The sequence below is a fragment of the Desmodus rotundus genome, chromosome 8 (genome assembly GCF_022682495.2).
Source record: "Desmodus rotundus isolate HL8 chromosome 8, HLdesRot8A.1, whole genome shotgun sequence".
Classification (NCBI taxonomy): Eukaryota; Metazoa; Chordata; class Mammalia; order Chiroptera; family Phyllostomidae; genus Desmodus; species Desmodus rotundus.
The window spans coordinates 132,271,501-132,293,791 of NC_071394.1; the positions used below are offsets into that span (position 1 = coordinate 132,271,501).

At 60.3% G+C, this 22,291-nt stretch overlaps 1 protein-coding gene across 5 annotated transcripts in view; it reads right to left on the minus strand.

Annotated features, from left to right (window-relative positions):
- The window catches only part of ITPR1 (inositol 1,4,5-trisphosphate receptor type 1), a 209,359-nt gene that overhangs the window by 23,724 nt on the left and 163,344 nt on the right, over window positions 1-22,291 (minus strand). For all 5 annotated transcript variants that reach the window (XM_045199754.3, XM_053929774.2, XM_053929775.2 and 2 more), the window contains 8 exons: window positions 21,665-21,775; window positions 19,616-19,711; window positions 17,250-17,393; window positions 16,194-16,298; window positions 14,380-14,572; window positions 10,776-10,898; window positions 5,601-5,776; window positions 2,380-2,544 (listed from right to left, as the gene is read on the minus strand). In XM_045199754.3, the coding sequence (XP_045055689.1) occupies window positions 2,380-2,544; window positions 5,601-5,776; window positions 10,776-10,898; window positions 14,380-14,572; window positions 16,194-16,298; window positions 17,250-17,393; window positions 19,616-19,711; window positions 21,665-21,775 (1,113 nt within the window). The remainder of the gene's footprint in view (window positions 1-2,379; window positions 2,545-5,600; window positions 5,777-10,775; window positions 10,899-14,379; window positions 14,573-16,193; window positions 16,299-17,249; window positions 17,394-19,615; window positions 19,712-21,664; window positions 21,776-22,291) is intronic.

Consider the following 22,291-nt stretch of genomic DNA (forward strand, 5'->3'; position numbering starts at 1 on the left):
GTTAACGCAGCAGACACGCACGGCTTCACGGAGGAAAAGCGTTCTTCTAATTAGACAATCGTACGTGCCCCAGGGAGACAACTTGGAAATCACAGAAAAGCACGGAGAAAAACAAAAATCGCTAGTAACCTCACTGTGCGTGGACAGCTACCCGGCAAGTTATTCCCTTTGGGTCTGACTATACTTGGAGAAAAGTCACCCGTGCACACGTGTGTTCACGAAAACCTTGCACCAGCAAACGTGGGCAATCCTGGGCCTTTCCACGACTGCCTGTACTGAACTCGGCGAACTGCACGGAGAAACCAGGGTTGACTTAGGCAGTGTCTGCTTGTCCCAAACAGTCGAGTATTTTCAGTTGTCCGTCACTAACAACAGTGGCGTGCAGACCCCTCCTTGCTCGCCCGGGTAGCTCCTGGCGCATTTCCGGAAGTGGAGTCGTTGGCTCAAATGCTGCAGGGACAAAGACTGCCCCGCCGCCTTCCAGGAGGTTGTACAGTGCACCCCTCACTGCGACGGGCGATGGGCGGGCACCCCTTTCCACTGCACTCTCAACCTGTGACCTGCGCGACCCCACTCCCGGCCCTGCCTAACCTCACAGGTGTAGCACAGGTCACGCAGGTTTCAGTGACTGTGTCCCGGCTTTGCATTCAGGACGAACATTTTCCTGGGTTTCCTGTCAGTCTGGATTCCTCCCTCCGCTGCCTGCCTGCCTGTGAGTGCTGCCCCTTTTCATCCCGGGCTGCTACCATTTTTCTTTAAGGACTCCAGGGGAATGCGGGCTGGAGAGCAAGGCTCAGCCAGTCCTTGCATGGGGCTCTGGCCACTCCCTCTCACTCTCCCTCCTGGGCTGCTGGCGCCGAGCCTCCACGCCCGGGGACATGCGGGTTTGCCCTGGGGGTCTCACTCTGGCTCTGATCTGACTTTCCTCATTGGCGGGATAATCTGAATGGTGCGGCATTCTGTCGGTGGTTCTCAACAGACACACGGAATGCTGCCCTTGCCTCCAACAGGAGCGCAGCAGCCAGGGTCACAGACTCGTGGAGACCCAGACAGCAGAGAAAGCCCCGGGCGCTCCTGAGAGGCGCCGGCCCCAGTTGGGTTTGACTTTGTTCTAAAGCGCTTTCTGAGGGTGAGCCACTCCCTGGTGATGGCCGGGCCTGAGGGCTGTGGCGGGAAGGCCAGGGTCAGGAAGGACAGCCAGGGCTGTGCCCCTGGGTCACCACCCATGCCACGCAGATGTCACCTAAGGCAACTGGGGAGAGGGTTTTCCAAGGAGCTCCGGGTGAACAGCGAGCAGCGGGCAGGCCCTCAGCACAGGACGGCGAGGCCCGCAAGGGCAGGGACAGTGCTGGCTGGTCTCCCTGTGACGTCCCCCACACCTGGCGCTGGCACTGTCGGCATTGCGACTGGCCCAGGGGAGGACAGGCACCGTGACAGAAAAGGAAACAAAGCCGGCTGGATGCAGACCACAGGACAAGCTGAGTATCCCCAGGGGGAGATGGTATCGTCTGCAAGGGCCCTCCTGGCCCCCGAGGCCCCTCAGCAGGGATGGGACAGACTGCTCACCAGGCTCTGGCTCCTACCGGGGGGACAAAACTTGGCTGGACAGTAGACGGCGGTGTCCCTGACTCGCCAGCTGGAGCCCCACCCAGGGACAGTGCTGCAGGACACAGGAGGTGGAGTGACATGCACAGAGCCCAGAAGACTTGGGACACCCAGTATGCAGAGGCGCCAGCTGCAGTACCCGGAGACCCCTCTGCCCAACCCCCCCCCCCCCCCAGTCTAGCCAGAGCCACATGAAACGAGTGACAGGAGAGGACCACACACTCAGGGCGGGACTGAGAGCCCTGCTCAGGAGGAAAGCGGTGGGACGGCTCACCGGACAGACTGTCAACACAGGAGACCCTGCTGCTCGGGTGGGAATGGAGCCACCTCTACCGGGAGGTCTCCCGGCCCGCACACCTGTCAGCTCCTTGTCAGCGCCCAGGGTCTGTGGCCACTGCTCCTGCTCCTACTGTCCCCACACACTTTCACTGGGAGCTGTAACAAGTGATCGTCTCAAAAACACCCCCTTGGCAGGCACTGGCCCAGTGTAAGAAGTAAGGAAAAACGAGGTACACATATCCTGCTCCGGACCGTGGGGGCCGCCTGCGAGGAAAAGTCAAAGATCTCATCTGCTTTCGCGCTGCGTGGCCCCACTTGCAGGGCTCCTGGCAGCTGGCCTGCACCCTGGGTGGCTTCCTATGGGCCCTGCAAACGCCGAGGACGGGGACACCTGCCCCGTTAGGCTGGCACAGCCATCGCCACTACCAGGAGGGGTCTGTGACAGGGGGGATGCGGAGCCTGTCCTAGCCGTCCCGCGTCAGCTGCCCCACTCACCAGCAGGCTGTAGAAGAACTCGTGCACGAACAGCCCCATCGCGCAGATCAGCAGGTACAGCAGGTGGTACAGGAACTCGACGTCCAGGATCATGGCCCGGTAGCCCCTGGTGAAGGTCCCGCAGTTGCCCACGAAGCTCATGAGGAAGATGATTTTGTTGCAGACCTGGGAACGAGAGGGATAGTCACATCAGGACGCCTCCAGGCGGGCGCAGGGTGTCTCCCATGGACGCAGGCGGGTGCAGGGCACCCTCCCTTCCGTGCCAAGGGCCCCCCAAACCCACCCAAACCACACTGCAGACCTCAGTCATTTCATTACTTTGCTTTTCAGGTAGTCAAATGGCTTCACGTGCCACAGCGATCATGCGGCACTTGTACACGACAAACACGCAATCGGCACATACCGAAATGACGATGTTCAGAACAAGACGTGAATCATTTCTAACCTTCTCGGGTGAGTTAGTCAAACACAGGGGCCACCTGCCTGCCCCCCCGCCCCCCCAACAATCAGCATGGCTGAGCGTGCTTGCTGAGTCTCTGCTGTGCTGGGGGCCCGCAGGGCTGAACCTGACGAGGAGCGGGCAGTCCTGCCACGCCCCCCAGCTCCTCACTTCACCAGGAAAATGAGAATCTCCTTGGGGAGAAAAAGGAAGGGACTTCAGTGTGAGTTCTCTTCCCCGCCTCCTCTCCCAGGAACGAGTCCTCCTTTCCCTCTGTCAGTCCCGAGGTGCGGGGTGTGTGGGGGGCTCCAACCCAGCCAACTGGAGTGTAAGGCTCGCTGGCAGGGAGGACTGGTTCAGGGAGGGAGGCAGGACCAAACGAAACCCCCTGAAGTCTTTCCTGGGACTGTAGCAAGAAACAATTCTGTTCCTTCCTCTGACCTTGAACCCGAGAGAAGGCGAGCCTGAAGCTGCCCGTCTGTCCTGGCCCAGCATGGAGCCTCCCAGAGCCACCAGCGCCGACCTGGAGGGGCCTGGAGAGCCGGCCCTGCTGCTGCCCGGGCCTCAGTCTGCAGCGACACCTGAGGTGGGCTCTCAACTCTGTCTTTTGTCCTTTGCCTAAACTGGGTGGGTCAGGTCTGACCCCGGCTGCTGAAGGCTGGCCCACCGTGTGACACAGTCCCACCTTGGGTAGAAACCCCACGCCTCGAAGTCGCCCTCTAGCTACGTGCTGACAGGAACACTGGACTCGGGAGAAGGCCGGAGACAAAGGTCTCTCTCGGGCGGCCCTTGGTGCGATGCCCTGGGCCACCCCGGCCGCTGGGCCCCAGAGCAGCTGCGGGCTGACCTGGGGTCGGGTAGGCGAGCAGCTTGCCGTCAGAGCTGCGAGGAAGCCAAGCTCCCAGGGCACGCCTGGCTCGTGCCGGCAGGTGCGCGTTCAGCCTGCCAGCGGTGTCCCCTCTGACACTCACACAAGTAGGGTCTCCCACGGGGAGGGGGTGCCACTAGCTCCGGACAAACTGCGCTGACGCGGTTCAGGGAAGAGCACGGAATGGCCATGCTCTGGCTGACCTCGCAGGACCTCGAACGTCCCAGGACCAGGCGCCCGCTGCCTCCAGAACAGAGCAGCCACCTCCCGGACCCCTCGCCTCGGGGCACCACCACCAGTAGCTCCCGACCCCCGTTCCTGACCCCATCTGTCCCTGCTTCCCAGGGGCCCCGTGTCTCTGGAGGACGCCTGCTCCGAGCACCCACCCTGCCCTGCCAGGCACTGCATTTCCTTCAGTCGTCCGCCTCACTGCCAGGGATACTCCATCCCCTCCTCCGGCTCTGGCGCGTCCTTATCACTCTGCTCACGCGCTTCCAAAGGCCACAGCCAACACGACAGCTTGTCTCGTCACCTCGACCCCCCAAACCAACAACCTAAGCGTGTTTCCACCCTGAACACCAAGTCTTTGTGTGACTTTGTTCCAGCTGGAGTATTCCTCTCCCAGTCGTCACCTGTGACGGGAACCTGGGCTTGCAGACGCCCCCTTCATCCCTCAGTCAAGACAGCGGCACCTCCTGTGCCCGGGGAAGAGGACCCAGCCAGGCCCCACGTGCCTCGGGTGTGAGGCCCGGCCTGCACGCCAGCCACGTGTCACCATCACCTTTGCACTCTGACCCACACCGTCTGACAGGCTCCACGCTGTGCCCGAAACGTAGGCTTGTCACCTTGTCACACCTTGTCTAACGGGCTACCAGAGCCCCCTGGTCCCCTGCCTCCAGCCCCTCCCACTGAATCCACCCCCGAGGAATTTTCTCAGGAGGGCTCCTCCCTCCACACGTGCCACTTCTTTGCTCACAGTGACCCGAGTCACCTCCCTCTGCCGGGAAGTCACTGTCCCTTCCTGTAGTGCCTGCAGCACGGGCTCCAAGGGACACTTCAGAAGAAATGTGGGCCAGTCAGTTCGGGAAACACAGACGCCCGCTGCCCTTTCTCCAAGACATGTGACTCACGCTGGCACGCTACTGTCTGAGGAATTCTGCTCGTGCACGCGCCCTTCTGCTCCTTAGGACACAACCTCCTGCTTCCTGGCCCGAGCTCGTCAGCTGCAGGGGCTCTTCTCCCCCAGGGTCCTGACTGCCTCTGCCATGTGCACACCCTCCAAGGACATTCGCTGCTGCGCTGAGCCGACCTTACGTGGCAACACCCTCCCAGTTTTTTAAGTGGCCTCAGTGTCCAGGCGGGAACCCCAGCTCAGGGCGGGAACCCCTAGCCAGCGGGGCCTCACAGGCCGCATGGCCTTCCTTTCACCTGAAGCCTCCGAAGTACAGCTCCTGTCTTGCATCAGCTGCCTCCACTCCCTAAGGATTCTCCCATCATGCACTTGGCTCCTGTCCTTCAACTGTACCGAAACAGCAACTCCCAGCGTCCCCCAACTCTGAAATCACCGAGTCTCTCCCAAGCTCGCTGCCCGCTCCCTCCGTGTGTGCACACTCCTCACGCCTCCCCTGTTCTGTGTGGCCTCACGGAACGGGGTGCTGTGTTCCTGCCCGGTCACTACACTTACTGGCCAGAATCTCTGGTCCCAGCAAACCTGTGACCAGACTGGCAAAACTGATTTACGTCTCAGCTGCTCAGCTCTTCCCGCTGCACATCTGAAAGGGCTGTCCCGTGAGGATGAGGCTGGCACGTCCCCGAACAGTGCCCTGCGAGGCCCGCCCAAGACGGCCCAAGCCAGACTCTTCTGCACTGCAAGCCCAGGCCAAGGTTCTGGGGGCCAGAGGGGGACGTGCTCACATTGAACGCTCCCAGGAGAAACAGCGTGGGCTGCAGCCCGACGGAGAAGATCAGCCGGAGGATCGTGGACGCGATGAAGGCCCGGATGCCGTGGGGCTTGGGCAGTGCGATGACGATGGCCAGGGAGACGAGCAGGGCTGTCCACAGCAGCCCTGACCAGTACGGCTCCAGGGTCCCTGCAGAGACAAGGTGGGGTCAGGGGGTGGAGCTCCCAGTGCGCCTGGGGGACAGACCAGCAGTGGCTTAACCACGTTTTTCTCAATCACCTCTCCGGCCTTATTGGTCCCCAGTTCTCTGCCCCAGACATAACCAACCACCTCCGTGTATTCACCTGCAAACCCACACACCTGTTCCTCCTTTTCCTGGTCACCTTTAGTATGAGCTCAGCTGTCTCCTCTTCCAGGAAGCCTTCCCTCTCCCTTATGTGCCCAGGGCTCCTTCCTTCACTTAGTCCTCCATGCCCCCGGGTCCCCTGCTCACCCACACAGGACACTGTTTCCTAGTGCTCACCTGGCACCCATCATCACAGGTGAAACTCAGACGAGTCCCCCAACTTCACTCTCAGGGAAGGCGGACAGGAGCCCTAAACTTCTAACGTCTATTAAGAATGTGTAAGGAGAAGCGCAGGCCCCCGCCTGGATCAGGTTCCTGCGGGGGTGCGGGGGACGGGGTAGGGTGGGAGACAACTTCCGCATCGCCCGCACCACCCTACAGTCAGGGTGCCCTCGCAGTCAGAGCCGGTCCCAGCTTCTGTCATCTCTCGCTGTGGCAAATTCTATTTAGGGTGCCCCACGGGACGGCTCGGTTATATAACACGAGCCAACGCGGCTAAAAATACAGTTCTGTAAAACGCTCATTAAAAACCACCCCTGTTTCAGATGCCGTCACTTCTCGAGTCTCCTTCGGATGTAAACAAGCAGTGCGCGGTGATTAAGGCCACTTACATAAAGGACTGTCTCTCCCCCCAACGCCCCATCGCAGGTGACGGCTCCTCCCGAGCCGGCTGGCTGCCTGGTCCAGGGAGGCATGCCCTCGGGACCTGCTTTCGCCCTGCACCCAGCCCCCCAAGCCCAGCCGCTCCCCCTCCCAGGATCCCAGCAATGGCGAGGCGGCGTGCAGGCCCTTCGCGTTGATGACCCCCGTCGGACCCCCTCTGCCACCCTGTGCGGCCGGCCGGTCTGATTACTGCCATTTTACTCAAGGACAGAGATTTCCAACCGGCGGGCCGCCAGAATTTGTAAACCATGCAACAGCCGACTGTTAAGTTGGGGTCACTGACCTTTTTTCCCCCCCGTATCGTAGATGGCCAAGGTCAAAAAAGGACACCAGCCAACACAACATCCCCCGGGCTGACAGGCAGGAATTAAACTTCTGCTTTTGATGGTTGGAGAGGCAGCGTTATGTATTTTTTTTTTGCTGTGCCACAGAATTGTAGTCATTAGTTTATGCGTGCCACGAGATGAAAAAGGTTGAAAATTGCTGCTCTGGGGAAAGCTGAGTCTCGGGTGGCGGATCTTGCCTGAGGTGACACAGCCTCGGAAGTCTGCGGCCCTTAACCGCCGCGGAAGAACAAGCAAAAGCAAAATCCACCCATTCGGGTGCAATTCTATGAATTTGGGCAGTTTCTATGGTCACGGACCCCCCCATACAAGCAGGACACAGAAGGCCTTTGTCACCGAAAAGGCCGCCTGCTGCCCCCTCAGCTGGTGACTCGCCCACTCCGCCCCCCACCAGGCAGCCACTGACCGCTTCCTGTCACTGGAGCTGTGCGTGGCCCAGAATTCCACAAGCACGGAACAAGTAACCAGTGGGCAGTCTTCACCCACCTCCTAGCGCTGTTGCAAGGTGCCTTCAGGCTATCGTGTGCGTGAACATTTTGTTCCTTCCGCTGCTGAGGACTGTTCGATGGGACGCACAATCCGCATGCACTTATCCGCTCAGCGGGGAACGAGGACGTTGGCTTGTTTCCAGTTTGGGCCCTAACGAAACGGGCATCTGGGAACATCCAGGTGCCGCTCTCGGCGCGGACGCGCGTTTTCTTGGCAACTGCACGGAAGCTGGGTTTTGAATCCTAAGCACATGTCCAGTTTCACAGGACACAGAACCATCCTGTTGTCCCCCACGGTGACTGCCGCACCCCTGCTCCTCGTCAGCAAGGTGAGGGCCCCTCCCCCGCCTTCCTGTCCCCACCAGGACTTGGTCGTGTGGGTCCCTCCAACGGCTGCCCCGCTGGCGGGTTGGCACGTCCCCGTGGTGCGCCCTTGCACCTTCCCGATAACCGGTGACGTTGACAATCTTGTCACATGCATGCTGGCCGTTTGTATGTCTTTCGTGAAGTGTCTGATCACATCTGCCCAGCATTTTAATCGGGCCGCCTTTTCATTGCCAAGTTGTAAGAATTCTCTTTCTCGTCTGGGTTTACGCCTCTTGTCAGACACTGGTTTCGTAAGTATTTTCTCCCTGTCGTGTGCCTTTCACTTTCTCAAGTGCTTCATCGCCGCCTTAAACGGACTCTCAGGAGCCCGATATAATAAATGTGACCAGCACAATGCATGCACCCAAAGCCTGAAGGGGCCCGCAGGAAAACCTGCCTCTGCCCCCTGCAGCAGCGGCGTTAAAAACTAACGCTGCAAAACCCCACTGCAGAAAGACACCTTTGAGACAGCTGGAGAAACGCGGAAATGAAGCGGCTAGCACGTGGTCTACTGAGTTTCGTGAGGGATGACGATGGCATGGTGATGGCACGTGTTGTAAACATCCTCCTCAGTTACAGACGCACGCCGAAACATTCTCGGGAAAAACAACAAGACGCCTAAGCTTTGAACCGTTTCCGAAAACACAGGAGGGGGGGATGGACGAACAGACGGAACAACGTCGGTTACTGTTACGGCCGGCAGCTAGTGACACTGGACATCTCAATGACAAGGACGTCTGCGAAGTGCCGCTGTGTTTGCTTTACTCAGAGCATCCGCTCACGAAGTCGGGAAGAAGCCTGGAGCACCCCAGCTTCGCACTTTGGGAGGCAGCCTGACCTGTCAGCCTGGAAACGCAGGGGGGTGACACCAACTCCTCTGGAAGGGCTTTCAAGGCCACTGGTGTGGCTGGCAGCCGCAGGCCTGGCAAGTCCCAGGGCGCGACAAGCACACAGAAAGAAGGCGTTCGGAAGGGGCACTTTGGAAACCCTGGCTTTAGGGTCCGACGAGAACAAACACCGCCCTCAAAGAGATGCTTCCAGGTTGGCAGCCAGCCCTGTGTGGGGGCAGGGGCGACCCGACCCCGCTCCCGACGGTGGTTAGAGGTGCGTGCAGAAGAGGCCCCCACAACGCCTCACTGGAGGAACAAACCACCCCCAGGAGGGCGCTGCCTGCCGTGTTGGAGGCGACCTCGGTCACTGCGCCGCACGAGGGCGGAGGAGCAGCAGGGCCAGGTCTGGGCACCGTGTGCAGACTCTCTGAGTGCAGGTGTCTGCTGGACCAGGCCTGTCGCCGAGGGGGAGGGGAGCTGTCAACCTGTCCCTGGACAGGAGCCCCAGCGTTGCCCAGGGACCGGGGGAGAAAACGGTCAGATGTCCAGGAAAAGCCGGCGCTCAGTACGGGGCCCGGCGGAAGTAAGGCCATCGCGTGCGGTTGGCAGGGCCTGTGAACGTCTCGCCTGAGACGGACAGCAACTTGAACCGTTCACCTCAAACGTCAGGGTGCTTCGGACGTGCTTATCATTTTGTAATAAAAGATTTTTAAGCCCTGGCTGGTGCGGCTCAGTGGATTGAGCACCGGCATGTGAATCAAAGAGTCGCTGGTTTGATTCTCAGTCAGGGCACATGCCTGGGTGGTGGGCCAGGTCCCCGGTAGGGACTGTGCAAGAAGCAACCACCCATTGATGCTTCTGTGCTTCTCTTTCTCTCCATCTTCCCCTCTTTAAAAATAAATAGAATTAAAAAAAAAAAAAGATTTTTATGTAACAAAAATGGGCGTTATTTGTGCCGGACCCCTGTGTATTTGAAAAAATGGGGTAAATGCAAACACATCCAAGTCATGGCTGAAGGTGGCGCTGGGAGGCCCGTGAAGATGCCCTGGGGTGAATGGAGGTCGGCACTCTGTCACCTCCAACCAGGGTCCCTCTTGTCCCTGATGACTGTGTACCGAGCTTGGGAAGACAGAATCCCCTCGGAGAAAGCCTGGCAGCCCAGCCCCGAGGGCCTGCCGAGCGCTGCAGCCACGGCGTCAAGGCTTCCCGACACGGCATTTAAAAGGAAACTTTTCCCTGGACTTGGGTTTACGTGGTGCTTTTGGGGGGAAATAGTCACTCAAACGGAGCTTTCTGTGTAACTTAAGGCCAAAGGGGAAAGTTAACTCTGCACGTGGGTAAGTTAGAGGCCCAAGCATCACATGACTCGTCCTCACTCTCCAACGGCCCTTAAATGTTCTGCGGTTACGTGGGTGTGCCTGCACCAGCAGGCCCCGCCGCTCAGCCGGGAACCTTCCTGCTGAGAACCGGCGTGTCTCACATGGGGCCCTTTCTCACACATTCACACAAGGTGGCTCCTGGAGGTTGTCACACAGGTATGTGAGCTGCTCTGCAAGAAGCTCGGATGAAACACTGAGCTGAAAAGTGGGCTCCGCCTCCCCAGAGGCGACCGTGGGCGTCGGAGAGGAAACCGTGGACCGTCCCGAGGAGGTGCTGCGCCCAGAACCCACGTGTCGGTTACCTGAGCCACGGTACGCAGCTCTGAGACCCACCATCCATGGATGCACAGTGCCCAGTCATTCCAAACCAGCCCCACCCCCCAAACAGGAAAAGTCCAGAAGTTTCTTACAAACTTATTGCTCTGAAACCAACCCCAGAAGCGCGGTGTGGGGAAGAACCTGCTGGTCTGAGCGGCAAAGCATCTGCACACCCAGCTCTGCCCCCGACTGGCTGTGCAACTATGGTTAGTGCCCCCGCTTCCCTGCGGCACTTTCCCGGCGTGTGCAGGGAAGTGGCTAAGATTTCTTCCGAGTTTAACAATGTGTAGCTCCCTCCTTTCTGGGTCAGTAAATACAGACAGAAAATGTGTACTATTTTAAGCTCGATGGAAGGCTAAACCTGTGGGAAAAGCTACCACCTCATCTTATCCGAGTGGGCCCCGGGGTCACAGCCAGGGCGCTGCCAGCGCCCCCCGGAACTGCAGACAGGTACCTCCGCGGACTCCGCTGAACGGGTAGAAGAATGCCACCAGCAGGTTCATCAGGACGGCCAGGTTGAACGAGATGCTGCTCCAGAAGGACATGTTGCGGGCGCACCAGTACAGGACGGGCTGGGCTGGGGGGGCAGGAAGGGGCGTGTGAGGGTCCCAGTCCCGCCTGCCAGGCAGAGCCCGAGCCCCGCCCACGCCCCCAGCTCCTCTGCTGTCCCCGCTCGGCCAGACAGGGCACCTTGGTTCCAGTTGCCACCACGACGGTGAGAACCACCATGCGTTTGAAGGTGACTCCCAGGCTCCTCAGGACACCAGACTGGCTTATTTCTGCTCAGAGAACTTACTGGGACAGACAGTGTCTTTGGGGACAAGGCAGAGAAGAGGAGGAGAAAAGGGGGAGCATGGAAAACCCTGCCTGCTCCGGTCAGCGCCCTCGCGTGTGGAGTCTGAGGGCGTCCAGAGTTCCCCCCGGGACTCTGGGACCAGAGGAGATGCCCAGAGAGACCCGAGAGTTCAACGAGCCTTTGAGAAGTGTGGGCACTGGTCGGGGGGGCCAGGCGGCATTCAGAGTTGGCCCAGCTGGCCACAGACAGGGACAGCTGCCCCTTCCACACGGCCCCCTGGCTGCGAACGGGAAGGCGCCGGAGAGAAGAGAAAGATGGCAGGAGTGGCTGAGTGGGGAGCAGCAACTTGCACGTGCAAGCAGCTTGTGGGAAGACGTTGAAAGAGAGGAGACAGCAAAGCTCAGGGATGGTTGGGGGCCCAGCGCCGCCTTCGGGGGAGCCTCGTGGGCAGACATGGGACGGCCACCGCGGGCTGCTTCGACACCACAGTGATAAAGGGCCTCCCACTAGGGCACACGGTTCATGCGTCTTAGATGGTAGTGCCGCTTCAACTACGAGTGGACACCCCATCCCCCGAATCCGCGGGGTGTCCATCCTGGGGCAGGGAGACCCTTGGAGAGCAGCTGGCATGTGCCCTGCCCGCTGCCTCCCAGGGCACAGGGAAGCGCGTCCTCGCCTGCCTTTCCTGACCCTGCCGCATCCGTCCCCCACGTACTCTGCCTGACACCCCAGCCTGGCGTTGGTTCCCTGCGCACCCCCTGTACCAGCCATTTCCTCGGAGGACACCGCTGCCACACTGTGAGTGGACTCAAGCGGCCCCGCGGAGGCCCGTGTGCCCGCAGCCATGGGAACGGGCAGAGCAGCGGTCCTCCCGGTCCAGGCTCACCTTCAAGGGGGAGCCCTGGCTGCCGAGAGGCCCTCTGCACAGCCGCCCAGCTCCGAGACGCCCGGACTCCTGGCCCTGCGACACTGGGCGGTGTGAGCGTTAACTGTTTCAGGCACTGAGTTTTAGGGGACGCAGCCACAGAACGGAACGTAACATTTAGTGGTAGGTGGAGAAATGGCCCTGACGTGACCACATCCCAACCCCCAGAACCTGTGACAATGTCACCTGAGCGGCAAAAGGACCTTAGCAGATGGGACGCCCAGAAGGACGTGGAGGTGGGGAGGGTCCCCTGGCTGTTTGGGTGGGAGGGGGGCAGGGGTGTCAGAGAGCCACGTGGCAGGAGAAAGGCCCTCCCAGGTCTGCTCCAGGGCGTGAGGACAGGAGGGAGGGCAACCGGCTGCCAAAGTCGTCGGCGTGTGCAACTCGGCCGCTGTCCCCCTGTGGTTTCCACTTCCCTGGGGGGAGGGTCTTCAGGAGGTGTCAGGGCGGGAGGGGTGTACATCGTAAGTGTGTGAGGGCACACGTGTGTGCACCATGAGTGCATACGTGTGTGCACTGTAGTTGTGTGACAGTGTGTACCCATGTATGTGCACGTGTAAGTATGCACGGGCACCCTGTGTGTGTGTGAGTAGAGCAAGGAAGTTGGCCTCTGGAAAGCCTACTTTTTGTGCCTTTTACCCCTTGCAGGAGACAACCCTAAACCACCTTGGCCTCGGGCCTCGGCGGGTCTGCGCCCAGCCATGGCCACCAGAGCCCCGGCCACTCTGGGATGTGCTCAGGAAGATGTACGGCGGCCTCACGATAGGCCAGAAAACACCTTCTGCAGACCTTCTACAAGAGCAGTAAGCGACGGTGGGGAAACGTGATTCGCCGAAGCTGCCCTTGTAACGTGTGCCTGCCCTCCTTCTCTCGACACGCAAACCATGTCCAATTCCATTGGTACCCTTGGTTTTTGGCTTCCCAGCAGGTAGCTCTGAAGCCGATTAACATCATTCCATTGACAACTACGACTGCGTTTGAACCTCACTGAAACATATGTTGTTTTGAAACAAAGACTAAACGAGGTATTAGCTACATGTAACATCCATCCATCCATCCGTCAGGTGGTCTCCATCCCCCACTTTGTAGGTGAGGTCTGTGGGAGGTTAAGTCACCTGCCTGGGGCCACACAGCCTGTGGGTGGAGGCTTGATCCTACGCCAGGCTGAAGACACCACCTGAGGGAGGGGACGAGACCCCCCACATCACCCTAAGTGGGGACAGCCTTCCGGTCAGGGTCAGTCCCTGCCTCTGGGCGGGCCTAGAGGAGACACGGGTCTGCTAGCCCAGCGCTGAGGACGCGTCTGCCTGGCCGGCTCCGCGGACCCTCCGTAGATCAGGGTGAAACTGCTGTTTTAACGAGGCCTGTGCTCGTCTGGATACTCGATCTCATGCTCACCTCCTAAAGCTGGGGTCACACAAAGCCCAGGGAAGGCCAAGAACAACTACCAAGAGGAAGTTCTCTTTAGCCTGAAAATGGTATAGACAAGGCTCAGGGGGCAGGGACTATGTCTGCCTTTTCAAGTCACCTTTTTTCTATCATCCCAACACCATGCTGGGACCCTGTCCATGGGCTGAGGAGCTTAGGTGACGTCCTCGACGGCCTCGAGGACCCACTGACACAGGGAGCAGAGACCCTGAGGGTCCTGAAGTGGGAACTGAGGCGGGCATGCACACAGCCCTCTGCCAGGTGCCGAGCGCAGGCTGGGAGAGGGACAGGTGGGGGCAGTGGGAGGACAGAAGCTCCCAGGAGCTGACCTCCCCCTCAGTCCCCTCCTGCAGCCCCAGCCACAGGAAGAGTCCCAAAGGCCCCACCTGCAGCTACAACCCGGGGCTTCAGACAGGAAGCCAGCTCTAGACGGACAGATGGACGGAAGTGAGCACGAGCCCTGCCTAGCTGGGCACCATAGCAGGGCTGTCCTGAAGGGCCACACAGACCCGCCAACGAACAACAGGAGTCAGCGGCCCCAGCAGCCCAGCCATGGCGCTTCAGGTGAGGGAGTCCAACCCGCTGGTGAGCGGGGATGCGGCTCACGGGAAGAGGGCTGCCCAAAGCCCGAGCTGCCCACGGACAGGGCAGAGCTCGGGTTCTGAGCAGGTGTGTTGGCCCGAGGCCGGCAAGGCTCAAGGCCCCGCTTCCCACCCGGACACAGTTGGGCCTCCCCGCCTCAGGCAGATGCTGCAGGAGGGGGCCTGTCGGCAGCTGGGACTGCCTGGCACCCACAGGAGGGCAGTGACTGCAATCACACCGGCTCTGCTCCCACTTGGAGATCCCGTCCCCACTGCCTGCCCAGGCCTGGGGGGGCCCCGCGGGGCTGCGCCGGCGCTGTAGACCCACCTCGGAGCTTCTTCTGCCAGTTCATCTCGTTGAAGAGGTCCTCGGAGCGCAGGAAGAAGTCGTTGATCTTGCTGCCCTGCTCGTCCCGCTCCGTGGTGTAGTAGATGCGCAGCTTGGACTCCTGTGTCAGGAACTCGCAGATGCTGGGCACGGGGAACACGATCTGCTCCATGGTGCGGTCCAGCCGGACAATCTGGGGGGGCGGGCGAGTGCGCGTCACTTCCGGCCCCTCCTGCGCAGGGCCCTGGCCACGGGCTCCGTGTCCAAGACAGAGTGTGATACAGACGTTTCCCGAGGCTTCTGAGGGTACAACCCCCAGACCAGGCTGGGCCTGATAGATCCTATAAACCGGCTTAGTAACGGCATTTCTGACCTGGGACCCATCTGTTGGGAACCTGTGACTAACCCACCAGAGTGATTGAGACCTCGGCCGGGGCCGCCCCTGCAGTGGTGACGTGGCTGTGTCTGCGTGTCTGTCCATCCATAGGTACGGCCCCTCGTCCCATGTGGCCCCTGGGCACTGGCACATGGGGCTCAAGCACCTGTGGGACTGAGTGTTCAGTTCTTCTGTGTTTGAACTTGAACAGCCTCACCTGGCTGGTGGCTGTCAGGTGGGACAGCGCCGGGCTGGCTGGTGGTGCACACCCGCCTGGGACCCTTTCGCAGGCTGCATCACTGGGTCATCTTCCCTACATAGCAACTGTACAAAGTGGCCTTTGGTTTACACAGCTGCAGGGACGTCCTGCCTCTCACCTGTCACAGCATTTGAAACGTACGAAGCAGGAACCGGGAAGCCCGGTAAATGCCGGGGCAGTGCTCACCATGCCTTGCACTGGCTGGCCTGGGCCCCAGGGGGACACCTCACATGGCCCCAAAACTGGCTCAGTCCCCATAGAGCAGGAAGTATGGTGTAGCCTGTTCAAACTCTGGGACACTGTGCTGAGTCACAGTCCTGGGGGACAGGATCTCAAAAGGGGGCAGGGCACAGCACAACACAGCCCGTCTCCATTTGTCCCCCAAGGAGCCTGGGGAGGTTGGGGGACCCGGGCCACCCCCACACAAGAAGATCTGGGTCCCGCTCTCCCTGCCACAGCCAGTCAAGCACCTCTGGGCTCAGGAGGTTCTGGGGCGGAGACAGGAGGCCTCTCGGCAAGAATGGAGTCCCCCTTCCAGGGCTGCCCAGCCCCAGGTCTGTGACAAAAGCCCCTGGGGTAAAAGTGGTCTCCAGGTCAAAGAGAACGTCCTCAGGAAGTGGAAGAGGTGGGGGGCTGGCTGAGGGCAGGACTGGACATCTAGGGACGCGATGCCTGGCCATGTCTCTTCAGCATTTAACATCTACTCACACCTGTTTTTGGTGAGGGTCGGGGTGGGGTGGGGGAAGGACCTGCGATCAGGAGTCAGGAGAACATACTCCAGTCCTTCTCCCGCCCCCAAGGTGACCTTGCCCACACCTCCTAACCAGCGAGGCTCGTCAACCCTTCTAGCCTAGAGCCCGGGGACAGAGGTCTATTGCCCTTGGGTCAGCTTCCTGGGTTAAAATTCCAGCCCCACCTCTGATAACCCAAGTGACACAACCGCTGTGCCCATATTCCCAAGTCTCCCTGTCTGTGCCGTGGCCCAGAGTCCGCTCAGGTCACAGAGGGTCAGGGCGGTTTGGGGAGTGTGTCCAGGGGACAGGCCACATGTCTCAGGACGCAGACAGGACTCTGGGGGAGCTGGCTCCTGTCCTTCCTTCCTGACCGCCCCAGCTCCCTCAAATCCAGCAGGGTGCAGACGGAGACATGCCTGGCTGTGCCCGGCGAGCCCCGCTTTACCTCGATCTGGGCCGTGTGCTTGGCGTAGAACTCCAGGGCCTCGTCCCCGTCCGTCTGGCCTCCCGGCTTCAGCATGCTCTGCAGCTCCTTGTTGTGCCGCGCCAGCTAGAACACAGTGCACCAGTCAGGGCCGTGTCCCCCCGCACCTGGGCGCACCCCCGCTGCCGCTGTGGCGGGCTGCGGGGTGCAGGGACAGAGGCCTGCTGCCTCCTGCACAGAGCGCTCTGCGCGGCAGCTATTCCGGGAGCCTGCAGAACAGCATGCAGAGCTCACGCCCACGTGAGGCCGCGCTGCCCTGGGCACCGTTAGCCAGCAGCAGGAGGACGGGGTCTCTGTGCAGCCCTGGGCCTCCATTCAGAGGGCACAGATGTCCTCTTGGTGGCCAATGAAGGTGCCAAGGGCAGGAGACAGCTATCCTTTGGCTGAGGTGGGATGGCAGGGCCCAGCGACCTCGGCCCACCTGCCGTCATTTTGGATCTAACTCCTGGGCCTGAAGGGGATGGGAGACACAAGCCCACTGCAGAGCTGCAGGCTGCCCCCCCTCCCCCCTCCCCGACCTGTGGTGAAGGCACAGTGACCTCCAGAAAGAGGAAGTGACTTCAGAGCCCAGTGACTTGGGGCAAGTATTATGCAACACAGGGCCTTTTGGTGCCACGGTTCAAAGGTTACCACCCCCTCCAAAGCAGTCACAGTGACAAGTCGGTTCCCACGGACGTCTGGACACGGGAGGTGAGGCAGGCAGCCAGGTGGACCTCTTCAGGTGGGCTGGGCCCACTCACTGACATTCACAGCATGCCCGGGGCTCCCTCCACCGTCTCCAGACGCACCCCTCACCCCATGTGCCCCTGCCCAGTGGGGATGCTCTCGGGGCAGGGGATTTCCAGGGACGTGACCCCAGTGGAGTGGGAAAACGGAAGTGTCCCAAACTCGGCACACAGGCCAGGCTGCCTCTGGCACTCGGGAGCCCCATTGCGGACACCAACCAGCCCCGGGTATAGTGGGAAAGGGGAAATGAGTGGGGGGCATATCCGCCGGGAGCCCCAGCAGAGCCGGTACCTGGTGAGCTAGGATGTAGATGTTGTGCCCCACGTTCCTGGGGGAGGCGGCCCCATCCTCGCCGTTCCCGCCGTCCTCCTCCTCGTTCTCGCTGTCCTCGACCTCCACCTCCCCCTGCATGTAGGCCTTCTTGATCACCTCCACCTGTGGGGAGGGCCACGCACACCAAGCCCGGCGTCAGGGCAGACCCGCACGGGCTGGCACCCGCAGCGCGCTTGCCGTGGGCCTCCCCTCCCGGAGCAGATGCGGCTCGCCACGCCCAGCCCCAGCCCCTTCCCATCAGCACGGGCAGAGCCTCGGGACTGTCCATCGTTGCCATGGCCACAGGCAGCTGCCACCCATCAGCCTCCCGGACTTGAGGAGTGGATGCGTTCGCTCCTCCCAGACCAGGGGACAGCCCCTGGCTGGTTCACGCCTATAATTTCGAAGGGGACAATGGCTACAAAAGTGACTCCAAACAATAAAACAGGACACAGATGAAGCTAGAAGCCAGACCTCTCTTATCTCTACATTTCCTCCGGCCACCTCTCCCACTGCCCACATGGGCCATTTCAGGACAGACAGACAAGAAACCCACTGGCGTTTAGGAGCAGCTGAAGAAACTCTTTTCTTTGACTCCGACTTCCCCACCCCCCACGGCCTACTCCAGGTGAAAAGAACACCATCGACAAGGGACATCTACCGAGCACTTGGCATCTGCCAAGCTCTGTCCTCAGTACCCTGACGTTCCTTCAGAAAGCTTCCGTATGGGGAGGCGTCAAAGACACGCACTTACTCCGAATGAGGAAAGAGACACGGAGAGGAAGGTACAGTCCTAAGGCCACACGGGCCTGACCGGACCGGACCCGGACGGACCCAGACCTGGGACCGCAGGCCCCACCCACGCAGCCTGCCTCGTGCTGGAAGTGTGCTCCCCAGAGCGTTTCTGCCCCTGCCCCCCGCCCTCCACCCGGCTCCAGGCAGCAGACCGGGGTCTGCCCACTTCGCAGGCCCTGCCTGGTGCCCAGCACAGGCCAGGGGAATGGAGGGCCCGGCCAGTGTCTATCAAGGGAACACATTACTCGGGATGAGGTCATCGAAGGACAGGGACACAGTGCCCTCAGCCCCATTTTCCCCGATGACTCAGAGAGGCACTGAGCCTGCGGCGTGGACACAGGACGTGACTCTAAACTATTTCTCATGGTCAAGGCCGAGCCCGTGGCGGGCCCAGTGCTGACACCAGGCCAGGCCCCGGAAAAGGGTTTGGAGACAGGACCCTTGCCTTCCTGCCACTTCTAATAGTGACTGAACACGGTGCAGAGGATGTGGGGGCCAGAACACACATGTGCACATGTGTACACATGTTATGTGCATATATACAAACACACATGCACACATACTAGATGCCAGAGCTCCCCTGCTATTCAGGGTCTCAGAACCGGGTTTGCTCCAGAACACTCACCTTTGCCATCCCACCCCCGCCCCCCGCCAGAACTGGCGTCCCTCACCCACCGGGGGCCCCCAGGGCCCTGGGCTGTGAGGGTCTCCACCAGAACGGGGCCTGTTCTTGGCCCATGGGAGTGGAAATGGGGTCTCTGAAGCCGAGCATTCCCATCAGGAGCGACCAGCCCTGGCCTCCCCACCCCCGCCCAGTTACATTGGCTGTCCCGTCCACTCCGAGGACATACGCCCGACCCTGAGATCAAAGAGCTGGGCTCGCTGGCAGCTTTATCTGAAGGGCTACTGAGAGGAACTTCGGCCTGGGCCAGAGTGTGCCCTAGGGCATGGGCAGCGTAGTGCCCTTGTTCACACCTGCCGGTCACAGTTCACTGTGTGGGAAGAGTCCAAACACCAGTCCTGCCCTCAGCTCACATCGCCATCCCAGGGCGGCTGGACCAGTGGCAGTAGTGCCAGCCCCCTGTGAACACTGCCCCTCGGAGAAAAGCAGGCTTGTGCTTCCTTTCGAAGAACACTCAGAACGCGGCACCCCCAGAACACTGTTCTGTTGCCCAGACAGCTGGCAGCGAGAAGAGCCGTGAATTCTGAGATGGGGACGGAGGCAGGATGAGAAGGGCGGTGGTGCAAGAGGGGCTGCTGGCGTGCTGGTCGCTGTCCCCACTAGGTGATACCATCCTCTTCCTTTTAGGGACGAGGCCCCGACCATCCCCTTGACTGTCTGCAGGGAGCATGTCTGTGTGTGACTGTGACCGGGGTGAGGGCGGGCACCACTCCCAGGCAGCACTTCATCTCGGCCCAGCCAGGGGCCTGAATCTGATGCCGACATCTCTTTCTACCCCTGATCTCCCTCCGGCACCGCTCCTGAAGCCCCAGGAAGCTGGCCCCTGCCCCACGACCATGGAACCCAGCAGGCTGGCCACCCCACTCACCAGCTCCTTGGGCCGCATGTTGTAAAGGATCCGCTCGGCGTTTTCACTGTCGTGCCGGCTCTCCATGATGGCCAGCAGGAGCTTGGAAGCGTTGTTCTGGTGGGGAAACAGAGGCAGGGGTGAGTAGAGAGCTGCATGGGGTGGTGGCCGGTGGACAGACATGGCACCCCCGGGAGAGCCAGGGCCCTGCACACAAAACCCCCTACACCAGACGGACAACCTCACTCCCCAAACCACGCCTGCGGGGTCTGATGCAGATCAGAGACACCCGTTTGGGCATCGCTTCTCCCGGCGGTAGCTGCTGCAATTCTAGCAGAAGGTGGAAATTTAAATGTGGGTGCCGCGGGGCCGCTGGCTCCCTCATGGTGACAGCGTGACAGCACTAGGGGAGACCCCCGCTGTCCACACCCACAATGCCTGCAGGGCGGGCGTGGCTAAAAACACTGTCGCTCAGCCTCACAGGCCAGAGAAGGCGGGCAGTGCAGGTAACTCCTCCCCGTCTTCCAACAGTGCGATGGCTCTCTAACCCCGACTCTGTCACGAGAGGGACAGCAGAACCTGTGTGCACGTGCATCGTGGCTTCCCGTACAGCCTCACAGGCCCGCCCTGGTTTGAGGCCCTGGGCCTGGCACGGCCTGTGTGCTCCTTGGGCACAGGACTTGAAGTTCTTGTTGGAGGGAGGGGCAGTATTTGTCCCCCGCCAGCACAGGTCCCGGCGGTTCAGTCAGGTTGCTGTGTCATCGAAGGGTGGCTTTCCTAAGGGCAGCATTTCTGTAATCACCCACAGGTCACTGGGTTAGCTGGGAAAGTCACTGCGATGCTGGCCTGGAGGGAGCACACGCCATTCTGTTTATCTCAGGCTCTGACTGGCGACAGGCTGCTGAGCGGAGGTCAGGCCCCTCCCACCACACAGGCTGTCAGGCTAAAATGGGGAAAAAAATTCCCACTCATTGCATTCACCCAAATCGGCGGCTCGCTTGGGCTCTCAGTCCTCAACACCAAGGGCAAGCAAGGGCTGTGATTCCTGTGTTCACGCCTCCCCGCGGCCTTTCTTTCCCATGACACCATCATGCAGTGAGCTCGGCTGGGCTCCTCGGCTGCTCTGAGACGGTGACGAAGTGCTCAGTGCTGCGTGTGGGTGCACAACCAAGGACACGTCTCCACACGCCCCAACATGGGCACAGTTGCAAAGGAAATGTGCTCGGTGAGGCTGGCATGTTTCAAAATTCACTTTAGACACCGGCACGGCTTGCGAGCTCGTCTCGGAACTGGGTGTTGGAGCTCTTGGAGGGTCTCTGGGTCCCCTGCCTAGCAGGGAGGCCGTGCTTGTTTGGGTTTGCTCTAGAGCGCAACCTCGGGAACAGCACGTCAGCTTCTCAAACATGCAGGAGGCTACCTGTACAGCCAGCGGCTAAGCCCTTGAAGCCCAACGGTCAGTCCCCGAAATTCTGTGGGTGTAAGGGGAGTTGGCACGCCCGTGGGGTCCCGGCACCCCCTGTGGTCTGCCACATGTATATGGTTCAGAAGAGGGCTTTGCCAGAGGACCTGAGGCGCAGTGCCAGCCTAGGCCACTTTCCCTACTTTAAACCGACATTTATGGGCCACCTCTGCTACATCAGCAACAGCAAAGGACAAGGGGCTCTCTGAAAACATGGAAATCGCCACTTTGGGTTCTATGTGGGCTTGGTTGTGCTGCTTGTCAACTGGGGAGGGTCCCAGGCCACAGAGGGGACGGTGTGGCCATCGCTTGTGGCCTGTGACTGTCGGAATCACGGCCTTCAGCTTGGAGTCTACCCCTTGGCTGGGAGTGACGAGGGCTCATCCCTGTGACCGAGAGTGAAACGCTGCCTCCTGTCACAAGACCCTTACTTGGAAGACAAAGACTGAAGTTCTGCATTTTAGTCAGAACTTGCAACGTGGACCCTTCATTTCGTTTGGAAGAACTGCTTCTAATGTCGGTTTCACAACACGGGGCACGTCACACGCTGAAGCAGGACGCGGGAGTGGCTGTTCCCAAGTGCCCCGGCGCCGCTCTCAGTCCCTACTTGCCTTCAGCTCCAACACGAGGTCCATCCTCTTCTTCCCCAGGGGGTTGATGTCATTGAGGATCAGGGCCGTGATGATGTCGATGCCGTTGGACTCGTGGGTGGCTATGCAGTTCTGGGGAGACACACGCACACACACACACACCAGATGTCAGGGGCCAGTGGGCTGACCTGCTATTTCAACACAATGCCTGCCACTCCCAGCAGTGTCTCTAGGGGAGAGCTGCAGATTTTCCGTGAGAAAGTGGTAAAAATAAATAACAGATGAAAATCTCTAGTTTCAGAATTAACAGTGAACAGTAGGAAAGTCCCCATGTGCTGGAACTGATAAACTGGTCACGTCTCATCCAAACAGGGCAGCTGGCTTTTTTGTTCTTAAGGGAAAATACGGCGAGTGACCGACTCTGGGTTCTGAGCCCCGTTTTCCCCTCCCAGGGTGTGTTCCGTCCGCCCCGTGCTGCTCGGGGTACAGGCGGCATGGCACGCTCTTACTTGAGGCGTACTCTGGGGAAGCAAGCTTCCTGTGCAGCTCGCACAGGTGAGCATTAGTGAACCCCGGGGCGACCCCGTGTGCAGTCGAGTCCAGTCCCCGCGGCCCTCTCAGCAGACCTGTCTGGCAGCGAAGCCAGCG